Below are 12,238 nucleotides of genomic sequence, written 5' to 3'. Positions count from 1 at the left end.
TTTTTATACATCTCTGCTATCTGACCTGCCTTCTCCTTAATTCTTTCATGGTATATGGTTTGTATCAGTATTACAGTTTTAAAATATATGATATGCCCCTTTTAGGAGATTTTTGTAACTGTGGCTGACAGTGCATAGTATCTTTTTTTTTTGGTATAGTTCTGATTGAATAGTGTTTTGTAATATGTTTGTTAGATGTAAGAAATCATTTATAGTTTAGCAAGTAGCATGTTTAATATGAAAAAGCAGTAACTTACCTCTATTTCATTCAATCTTGATAAATTTATCAAGCATTTGAGTTCATTTTTTAAAAATAAGGGTTGTTTTTTCCTTGATTATTATTTTTATTGATGTTTCATACTTTGTGTCCTCTTCACATTTTGAATGTTAAGGATAAGTAGTCTTCAGTCAGTACTTTTTTAAAAAACTTGAATTGTCAACCACTGATCAAGGAAATAAGAGAAGACATGAACAAATGGAAAAACATTCCATGCTCATGGATAGAAAGAATCAATATTGTGAAAATGGCTGTACTGCCCAAAGTAATTTATAGTTTCAATGCCATCCCCATCAAGCTACCATTGACTTTCTTCACAGAATTAGAAAAAACTACTTTAAATTTCATATGGAACCAAAAAAGAGCCTGTATAGCCAAGACAATCCTGAGCAAAAAGAACAAAGTTGGAGGCATCATGCTACCTGACTTCAAACTATACTATAAGACTACAGTAACCAAAACAGCATGGTGCTGGTACCAAAACAGATATATAGACCAATGGAACAGAACAGAGGCCTCAGAAATAACACCACACATCTACAACCATCTGATCTTTGACAAACCTGACACAAACAAGCAACAGGGAAAGGATTCCCTATTTAATCAGTGGTGTTGGGAAAACTGGCTAACCATGTGCAGAAAACTGAAACTGGACCCCTTCCTTACACCTTATACAAAAATTAACTCAAGATGGATTAAAGAGTTAAACGTAAGACCTAAAATCATAAAAACCCTAGAAGAAAACCTAGGCAATACCATTCAGGACATAGGCATGGGCAAAGATTCCATGACTAAAACATCAAAAGCAATGACAACAAAAGCCAAAATTGACAAATGGGATCTAATTACACTAAAGAGCTTCTGCACAGCAAAAGAAACTATCATCAAAGTGAACAGGCAACCTACAGAATGGGAGAAAATTTTTGCAATCTATGCACTGACAGGGCTAATATCCACAATCTACAAGAACTTAAATTTACAAGAAAAAAAGCAAACAACCCCATCAAAAAGTGGGCAAAGGATATGAACAGACGCTTCTCAAAAGAAGACATTTATGCAGCCAACAAACATATGAAAAAATGCTCATCATCACTGGTCATTAGAGAAATGCAAATCAAAACCACAATGAGATAACATCTCGTGCCACTTAGAATGGTGATCATTAAAAAGTCAGGAAACAACAGATGCTGGAGAGGATGTGGAGAAATAGGAATGCTTTTATACTGTTGGTGGGAGTGTAAATTAGTTCAGACATTGTGGAAGACAGTGTGGTGATTCCTCAAGGATCTAGAACCAGAAATACCATTTGACACAGCAATCCCATTACTGGGTATACACCCAAAGGATTATAAATTATTCTACTATAAAGACACATGCACACGTATGTTTATTGCAGCACTATTCACATAGAAAAGACTTGGAACCAACCCAAATGCCCATCAGTGATAGACTGGATAAACAAAATGTGGCACATATATACCGTGGAATACTATGCAGCCATAAAAAAGATGAATTCATGTCCTTTGCAGGGACATGGATGAAGCTGGAAACCATCATTCTCAGCAAATTAACACAGGAACAGAAAACCAAACACTTCATGATCTCACTAATAAGTGGGAGGTGAACAATGAGAACACATGGACACAGGGCAGGGAACATCACACATTGGGGCCTGTCGGGGGGTAGGGGGCTGGGGGAGGGATAGCATTAGGAGAAATACCTAATGTAGATGGCAGGTTGATGGGTGCAGCAAACCACCATGGCACGTGTATACCTATGTAACAAACCTGTACCTTCTATACATGTATCCCATAACTTAAAGTATAATAATAATAAGACAAAAAACTTGTCAACACCAGATTTGTTCTTTTAGTTAATTTTAGTTTTTAGTTTTTAGTTAGATGGATTTTAGGAGTTCGTTTGGAAGACCCAAGGGATACAATTAAGAAACTTTGGGAACCATCCTAAATTTGGTTTTCGGAACACATGGAAATATATTGTAACTTTCCTTATTTTTCTGGTGGACAGGTTTTTGTGTTGTTTTTTTTTGTTTTTTTTTTCCAACAGGAAAAGGCAATTCCACTAAGATTCTTAGGTAATAGATCAGAGGCTTGGACCAGCAAAGAGAAAGGAACTTTTGGAAGAATCTTTGTCCAGTATTATGGGCCAGTTTAAACTGTAATGTAGGCAGTGACAGGCTGCTTAATCTCTCCGTGCAGTACTGTTTACCAGAAAAAGGAAGGAGGGCTGTGTGTGTGTGTGTGTGTGTGTGTGTGTGTGTGTGTGTGTGTGTGTGTGTGTGTGTCTGTCTGTCTGTCTGTCTGTCTGCCTGCCTGCCTGCCTGCCTGCCTGCCTGCCTCCCTGTCTGTCTGTCTGTGTTGGTGGATTCAGGGAAAGATGGAGAAGCTTCCCAATAAAATGATAGTTTATCTGACATTAGAAGCAGCTTCTCAGCCCTCTTGGAAAATCTTGAAGAAAGGAGAGTGAATCTGTGTTGAAAGGGAATCAGAATTTTGTTTGTGCAATTTATTCAGTAGTAGTCAACTCATTTCTACTAGCAATGAAGATGAGCAACTGTGAAGAGGATCCAAAAAACACTTCTATTTGACCTTGGGGACCACGTTGTGATTATTTTTGTTGCAGATTGAACTTTGTAATTGTGTTTCTCATTGCTCTGAATCCTGGAACACACAGTGATGGATATTGGAGCTGACTGTCATGGAGCATACTCTGAGTGGAAGAAAATGGCTTTAAATGTTTTAAAATGATACAAATAAACAACACAAATCAATCCCAAAGCAAATAATTAATACTTGGCTACTGGCTGTACCTTCTTAATAATTTTGATTTTCTTATTAAATGTCTCATGTTCTTCAACTATGTCATGAGGATTGTTTTGAATAAACTTAAATTTGTGGTCTATAATTACCAATTATTGACAATTTTAATTCAGATTTTCCTTATGAAATGGAGGGAGCACATTATTTAACAGAAACTTTCCTGTGTTCCTCAGTCATCTTAAAATCCTTCCTGTATTGAAAAACAAAACAAAAAAACCTCTTGCTGATCCTCGAGTTTGCTTATACCTATACTGAAAATTTATACCAGATTTGCAGTTTGAGGTTCCCAGTATACTCTTCTTTGAGGACCTCAAAATTTAGGGATGGGGACTATTTCCTCCCTTCCCCCATAACAGCTCCTTAAAAAAGTTAGTAGTAAAACCATTTCAGTAATCATTTAAAAAGCTTGTTATTTGTAGGCTCACAATTGTGTAGGAAATTACATATTTAGGCTATTCATAAGATACTTTATTTTGTGTGTTCAGTAAAAAGTACAAAATATTAGAAATGAACAGATGTTCACACTGAACTGTTTACAATGTAAAGTAGAAATAAAAAGTATCTGCCTGTGTTAGTTCGGCAGAAACAAAATGTTTCAGTTGCTTGTTTTGTTATACATAGTTTATAATTTATTTACAGAAGCACTTAATTCATTTAATAAGTGTTTTTGTAAAAAGGACACCTGCCCATTATAATAAGTAATAAAAAATATGTATATGCAAAGATTAAAGTTAAATATCACATCTATTGCCATGGTCCTTGATATAATCAGAGCTAACATGCTGATGATTTTTCCCTCCAAAATTATCAGGAGGTTTTCTGTTTTGTTGTTAAAGTAAAAATTACAGGGCTGTGTCCTAGTTCCAAAGTATTTGCATCACATTTTTGGGGGAGTTGGTGACCGGGAATTTTCCTCCTTCCCTTCCTTATTATTTTTAATTGCTTATTATGCTTGAATACGTCTCTGTTGTAGAAGAGTCAAGCAATAGAGTAATACTACACTGAACAAAGTCTGAGACTCTCCTGAAGCCACCTTCACTCCCACTCTGCGACATGACGAATGACCACTGTCTACAGTGGACCCTGCCAGGGACCTGTAGATGGACTTACATGCATAGATATGTGTATTTGCAAGTTCTTAAAACAAATGGAGCATGCATATGTATACATATATATCTATATATATGTAGTTTGTGAATGGCCTTTTTCACTTAGTGATTTCTGATGAGATTTTCCCATATTCTACATACTAATGGGATCTATATTGTTCTTTTTTTTAATTTTATTCTTTTACATTTATTTTTAAAGAAATAAATATATTATTACTGGGGAAAAATTAAACTATACAAGTAAAACAAAACTCTTCCTTGAATTCCTTGAATTCCATGCAATCCCACTTCATCCTCTAGAGATAATCTCTGTTTCCAGTGTGATGTATACTTTGTCCTTCTTGTTTTTTTTTAAATATGTACATATGGATACATATATGGTTTGGTAAGTGATTTTTTAAATTGTTACATCAGTTTTTCTGCAACTTGTTTTTTTCACTTAACGGTATTTCCTTGTTGGTACATAGACATCTACATCCTTATATTGTATTCCATGGTATAGTTTAACCATAGCTTATGTCACCATTGTTACTGGTGAGCATTTATATGTTGTTTACATTATTGGACCATTATAAACAATATTACAGTAAACATTCCTATACATGCTCTTTTGTGTGCCTATTCAAGTATTCCCTGGTATAGAAAAAAAAAAAGAATTGCTGGGCTCATGAGTATGTGCATTTTATTTTCAATGAAAACTGCCAAATGTACTTTAAAAAGTCCTGTAACACTTGGATCTCTTACTATTGATAATTTCCTATACCTTTACTGATACTACTGAGTCTTATCAGTGTTATCAGTCTTTTAAAAATGTTCTAATCTCATGGGTCATCTCATCATCATTACATTTTTAAAAATTATTTTTATTGTTTAGACTTTCGTTGTCCATTTAAAATATATGTGTGTATATATATATATTATATATATATATTTGAGATAGTGGCTTATTCTGTTGCCCGGGTTGGAGTGCGGTGGCACAGTCATAGCTTACTGTAGCCTCAACCTCTTGGGCTCAAGTGATCCTCCTGCCTCAGCCTCATGAGTAGCTGGGACTACAAGCATGAACCACCATGCCCGGCTATTTCTTTTTTAATTATTATTATTTGTAGAGACAAGGTCTCACTGTGTTGCCCAGGCTGGTCTTCAACTTCTGGGCTGAAGCAGTCCTCCTGCCTCAGCCTCCTTTATTGCCCATTTTAATTTTGGATTACCTTTTTTTTTTTTACTGATTTGTAGATTTTTTAAAAAATCCTTTTGTTATACATGTTACAAATGTTGCTTCTTCATATGTTACTTGTCTTTATGATGTGTTTTATCATGTAAAAGTATTTAATTTTTAAATGGTCAAATGAGTATTCTTCATGTATTCTTGAATGTTGTTTCTTACATAAGAAAAGGGCTTCCCTGACTCAAGGTTTATACACATGCTTCTATAATTAAATACTAACAAAATTTTATTGTCCCAAGAACACTTAACAGAATTTTATCCTTTTCTTACTGATCTGGCACACTACCTTTTCATAATCTTAATTATCAAATACATGTAGCTCTGTTCTGACCTAATTTCTCTTCTGTTGACCTATTTGTCTCCTCTGCTGCCAAATCACACTTTTACATGACTATAGCTTTATACGAATTGTACTATGTGAATGGATGTATACTTCTCCAGGTCAGTCTCAGAATTGTTTTCTTATGTATTTTTTCATGTAGAAATGTTTTATTTACACTGTATTACAAAATATCACATAAAGTCTTGTTGGTATTTTGATGGTTATTATACTGAATTTTAGATTTACTTAGAGACATTTGACTTTTTTTTGTTTTTGTTTTGTTTTGTTTTGTTTTTGAGACAGAGTCTTACTCTGTCGCCCAGGCTGGAGTGCAGTGGCATGATCTCGGCTCACTGCAACCTCTGCCTCCCAGGTTCAAGAGATTCTCCCGCCTCAGCCTCCCAAGTAGCTGGGAGTATCAGGCATGTACCACCACACCTGGCTAATTTTTGTATTTTTAGTAGAGACGGGGTTTCACCATGTTGTCCAGGCTGGTCTCGAACTCCCGACCTCAGTTGATCCATCTGCCTTAGCCTCCCGAAGTGCTGGGATTACAGGCATGAGCCACTATACCCGGCCTAGATTTGACATTTTATAGTATTGACTCTTTTTGTCCAGAAACATGTTATGCCTTTACATTAATTCAGATCTCATATGGTCTTCAAATTCTATGGTTGTCAGCCTAAAGGTCATCTCTATTTTAGGTTTATTCCTGAATATTTTATTGGATTTGTTGGTATTTTGATTGGAATTAAATATATTTTCTAATTATTTATTGATTGTATGTAAAGCTTTTAATTTTTATTGTTGTTGTTGGTGTTGACCATATAGCCATAGTACTGCACCAAAATCTTCTATTAGTTATAGTGTGTCAGTAATGGAGTATCAGGTGACTCTCTTTGATATTCTAGAACAATTAACTCTGTCCAATAGAAATATAATAGAAGCCATGTATGTAATTTTAAATTTTCTAGTGGTCATGTTCAAAAAGTAAAAAGAAACAGGTGAAAGTAATTTTAATACTAGTGTATCTAAAATATTATTTCAACATGTATTTAGCATAAAATATTAGTGAGATAATTTACATTCTTTTTTTGGTATTAAGTCTTCAAATTTTCATGTGTATTTTACACTTATAGCACAATGTAATTTGAGCTACAGTAGACTCACTTTAAATGCTCAGTAACTACAAGTGGCTAGTGGCCACTGTACTGGACAGTGCATTTTTTTTTTTTTTTTTTGAGTCGGAGTTTCGCTCTTGTTGCCCAGGCTGGAGTGCAATGGCGCGATCTCAGCTCACCGCAACCTCTGCCTCCTGGGTTCAAGCAATTCTCCTGCCTCAGCCTCCCGAGTAGCTGGGATTACAGGTGCCCGCCACCACGCCTGGCTAATTTTTTTGTATTTTTAGTAGAGACAGGGTTTCTCCATGTTGGTCAGGCCTCCCAAAGTGTTGGGATTACAGGCGTGAGCCACCGTGCCAGGCCTGGACAGCGCATTTCTAAGTGGACCAGAATATTGCTTGCAAATAATGAAATTTTTTCTGTAAAATTTTTTTGGTCTTTTTTTCTTTTGCCCTAATGTTTTTGCTTGAGCATTAGTAGTACTACGCTGATGTTGATGATATTAATGGGAATACTTACAATGTTTGACCACTATGAATTTTTGACTAGAGGGTTCCTTCCCTTTCTAGTTTGTAAGAATTTTTCTTTAAATCAGAAACTAATTTTAAGTTGAAAAAATATATATATTTAAATATATATATGAAAATGTGGAAACTCTCGAGATGACCATATTTTTTATTTTAAAAAATAGAAATAATACTTTTAAAATGGTGAACAATTCTTGTACTTTAGAAACAAAGCCTCTTGATCATAATGCATTTATTATTATTATTATTATTTGAGATGAGTCTCACTCTGTTGCCCAGGCTGGAGTGGAGTGGCATGATCTCAGCTCACTGCAACCTCTGCTTCCCAGGTTCAAGCTATTCTTTTGCCTCAGCCAAGTAGCTGGGACTACAGGCGCCTGCCATCACACCCGGCTATTTTTTATATTTTTAGTAGAGATGGGGTTTCACCATATTGGTTAGGCTGGTCTCGAAGTCCTGACCTCTTGGTCCACCTGCCTTGGCCTCTCAAAGTGCTGGGATTACAGGTGTGTGCCACTGCACACGGCTTGCATTAATTTTTTTTAGCAAATTTTTCTACTAAATTTCATTCACTTTTTAAAAAAATTTAGTTTACCTAATCATAAAAATCTCTATTTCTCTATTTTGTTGTAAATACAGTCAATCTTTGTCCAGTTTTTATAGCAAGAATTTTCTGGCCTTGTGAAATGTATAGACATGATTCTTGTTCTACACTTTGGAACTGCTCATTACCATATTGTATTATATTACACAGAATACTTTGCAGAAATACATTCATCTCATTGGTGGCAGCACATCCTAACAGGGTGTTTTCCTCCCCAGCAGGACTCTGGACTGTCTTCACACTAGGTGGTGTGGGCAGCAAAGCGGCTGCCTCTCCAGAGCTTTCTTCCCCTCTGGCCAACCAGAGTCTCCTGCTTCTGCTGGTGTTGGCCAATCTGACAGATGCCTCAGATGCGCCAAACCCCTACAGACAAGCCATTATGTCCTTCAAGAACACACAAGGTTTGTGGTATTTTTTCTCTAATATTCTTTGTAACGGGGAGAGTATTGCTTGTTCTATATTGTTTATTGTCTTATAGTTTTGGAGATGAGTGTCCATTTGTATGTTTTCATATTGGTCAAACATGAGAAAAACTTTAGCTTTTCCTGTCAATATTATCAGGAGGGTCAAGCATCCTTTATATCTGATCCTTTATATCTGTTTAAATCCATATTTCTTTCAGGGACAACCAACCAGCATGTGTTTAATTTGGGTCAGTCTGTACTACCTGTTAGGGATAAGAATTAACCTGGAAAACCCAAATGCTAGATTGTTTTAAATTTTCAGTTAAAGTCTGTGTTCTAGAGTTTTATAGAACTAAAAATTAGGTCTCAAAAAAAAAAAGATTAGAACACAAATCAGAAAACCTTTTTCTGTAGAGGATAGTGGCTTTGTGGAGCCACATGGTCTCTCCTGCAGTCTCTTAGCCTTGCCGTTGTTCCATCAAAGCAGCCATAGGTACTATGTAAACAAGTTAGATGGCTGTGCTCCAGTAAATCTTTACTTCCAAACAAGGGGCAGGCTGCCCATGAGCTGTGTAACTTGGTATTAATAACTCCTAAAGTAGAAGGTGAGCATATGGCTTCATGTTGAACCAGTATTATCTCTTTTCAAAAGGTTACATTCTAAAAGCAAGATTCCTGTAGTATAGTCAAGTGCTGCTCAACAGCAGGGCTGTGTTCCATTAGGCAATTTTGTCGCTGTGTGAATATCATGGTGTACTTAGACAAACCTAGATGGCGTAGATACTACACAACTAGGCTATGTGGTGTAGCCTATTGCTCCTAGCCAACAGACCTGTTCAACATGATGATGTACTGAATGCTGTAGTCAGTTGTAACACAGTGGTAAGTATTTGTGTATCTAAGCAATCTAAACCTAGAAAAGGTACAATAAAAACGTGGTATTATAATCACATGGAATCACTTTGAATATGTGGTTTATCACTGACTGAAACGTTGTTATGCAGTGCATGACCAGATGCTCAAGACATTTCGAACACTAATGTAATGAAGATGGGTGGGAAGTACAGTGATTGGATGGGAGCATTTGTAAGCCTTCTGATGCCCTGTGCCATGATTCTTCCGGGTTATTCTGATACACATTTCTTATAGACGTGGCTAAATGTGCCCATTAATTGCGCCTCTGCCAATTCTGGTATTATTTGCAGTGTGTCTTTGTCCGTTTGTGCTGCTCTAACAAAATACCTGAGACTCAATAACTTATAAAGAACAGAAATTTATTTCTTACAGTTCTGAAGGCTGGGAAGTGAATCTAAGATGCAGGCACTGTCAGGTTTGGTGTCTGGTGAGGGCTCAGTCTCTGCTTCCAAGTTGGATCCTTCTAGCTGTGTCTTCACATGGCAGAAGGGAGTCAAGGGCTAAAAGGGCTGAATGCTATGTGGGCCCTCTTTTATGAAGGCCTTCATCCTATTGATGAGAGATGGGCCCTTAGGACCTAATCACACTGTAAAGGCCCTACCTCTCAACTTTATTTCATTGGAGATTAAATTTCAACATGAATTTTGGAGAGGACACAAACAAACTATAACACAGGACAATAGAGAATTAATAACAATTTTACAAATTAAAAAACGAAAACTGGTGTATCTGTTAGTATTTTTCTGTTCCCATTACTTACTCTTCTTGGTGACAGTATGGCTTAATGGTTAAGAAAGCAAGTTTCAGAGTCAAGCATACCTGTCTTCACACCATACCTCTATCGCTTCAGAGTGTGAGACCTTTGACAGTTTGCTTAATCTCAATTAGCTTCAAAAGCTTTGCCTATAAAATAGAGATAATATCACCTAATAGTATTTGTATAAAGACCAAGCAAGGTAAGTCTTTAAAATGATTAGCCCAGATTTTGCAACAAAGCAGGTATTCAGTATATGGTATCTACTATGTTACTCTTGTTGCTCAGGCCAAATGTTGGTATTTAGGGCTGAACTTTGCTTGGGATGGTCATGGTTTGGGAGACCATGTAGTACAATGAAGCAAAATGTTGGCTTAAGGGTATTCATATCCATCAGGGCTGATCTTGGCAAAGTTACTTAATCCCTTTAAACATTTATTACATTCCATGTAAAACTGATCAGAATAATGACATGTTTGTTGTATGGGTTAAATAAGAGATAACACAAACGAAGTGTTTAGTATAACAGCTGGTTCATAGCATTTATTAGCTAGTAATGTATATATGTTGTGGATACATATACACAACCCACATATTTCCTTTGCAGTCAGGTATAATACAGGTTGGTGAATTTGTTACTTTCCTTCAATTTTAAAGAAGTGTAGTGTGTCTAGAATCTTCCTCCAGTGAGCATTCTGTAGATTCCATAATATCTGCATACTCACAGCACATGGCAACACTTCCTTTTGCCATCCCTTGCAAAAATATAAAGCCAACCACAAAAAAAAGGAATTATTTTTGTAAGTGTCAAAAATACAGTGTTAGTATTGAAAAAACAGCCTATATTTCAAATGTGGAAGGAATAGTGAGGGCACTGGATAGTAAACTTGAAGGCATTTTGATGCATTCCCCTCACAAATGTAAAGCTTAGGAAGGAGAATCTGAGAGGCAAGGATTGTGTTGGAACACATCTCTTTTTACATAAGAGCACAGCTTTTAGAAATGTTAAAGCAAGTTGTTTTGTTTTGGTAGTGCTTCTGTGTTTTAAAGGCTTAAAAATAATTTGGTGCTTTTTAGAACGTAAAAATGTTAGCTCTTTGTGCTACCATGTTCAGAGTTTTATTTGATTGGATGATGACTTTCTCTGAGTCCATTGAACTTATCTTTATCTTCTTTGTTGCTTCCTAACCTTGGTTGCTTCAGTTTCTCAGCAAATCCAGTTAACTGTTGGAAAGGGGCTGTGTCAGATTGGAATATCAAGAACTTTTCCTAATACAGGCTGTGATTTGTGCTTTTCATTGTTCCAGTGACTGTACTTTAAAAAAAAAAAAAAGTTTCTTAACAGTTGTAGTCAATTAGGTTTGCATTGGAGATTATATTTTATTTTACTTTAAAAAAAGTTATAGAAGTTTTCTGGTAGTTGTCTCAAGCTTGGTGTGCTCTTTTGATTATAGAACCTAATGTTGAACATACACAGATGGCCCCCAACCTGCAATGGCTGGACTTAGGATTTTTTGACTTTATGATGTGCAAAAACAATATAAATTCAGTACTGTATTTGATAAATTACATGAGATATTCAACACTTTGTTGTAAAATAGGCCTACTGTTACAGTTGGATTGATACAATTTAGAACTGTACACAAATATAATAGCTTAGGCTAGGCTAGACTACACTATGTTGTTTGGTAAGTTAGGTGTATTAAATGCATTTTCAACTTAGAATATTTTCAACTTATGATTAATTTATGGGAATACGACCCCATTGTTAAGTTGAGGAACGTCTATACTGATTTTGATATAAGTGGAAGTGGATGCTTCAGCCACAATTTATTTAAAGGCAGTTTTTTCTTTTTAATTCTGTCTTAAAAGAGAATTTTCTATTTTGTGTAGAAATTATATCTTTTTCTCTAGATATTCTTTATTTAGGACTCATGGTTATTTAGTTTTGGTAACAAAGTATTTTATCTCAATGTCCTGATTAAGTTGTATTGATTGGAGGGCCTTTTGCCTAGCTCATAATTCTGTTCATTTAAGTTCATGTTCTTATAGCTGATTTATTTCAGCTGTGTTAATGGGAAAATAGTAACAAAGTCAAAGTATATGACTTTGTTTAGTTCTTTTTAAAGTAAAATTT

At 35.7% G+C, this 12,238-nt stretch overlaps 1 protein-coding gene across 9 annotated transcripts in view; it reads left to right on the top strand.

Moving 5' to 3' along the window:
- The window catches only part of DYM (dymeclin), a 410,032-nt gene that overhangs the window by 161,813 nt on the left and 235,981 nt on the right, over positions 1–12,238 (top strand). For 6 of the 9 annotated variants that reach the window (XM_031003621.3, XM_031003624.3, XM_063699214.1 and 3 more), the window contains one exon: positions 8,247–8,429. In XM_031003621.3, the coding sequence (XP_030859481.1) occupies positions 8,247–8,429 (183 nt within the window). The remainder of the gene's footprint in view (positions 1–8,246; positions 8,430–12,238) is intronic. The other 3 variants (XM_031003623.3, XM_055368706.2, XM_063699215.1) reach the window with 1 other exon arrangement.

The sequence above is a fragment of the Gorilla gorilla genome, chromosome 17 (genome assembly GCF_029281585.2).
Source record: "Gorilla gorilla gorilla isolate KB3781 chromosome 17, NHGRI_mGorGor1-v2.1_pri, whole genome shotgun sequence".
NCBI classification, from domain to species: domain Eukaryota; kingdom Metazoa; phylum Chordata; class Mammalia; order Primates; family Hominidae; genus Gorilla; species Gorilla gorilla.
Note: the sequence above shows the minus strand (reverse complement) of the source record. Positions and strands in the feature narration are given on the sequence as shown.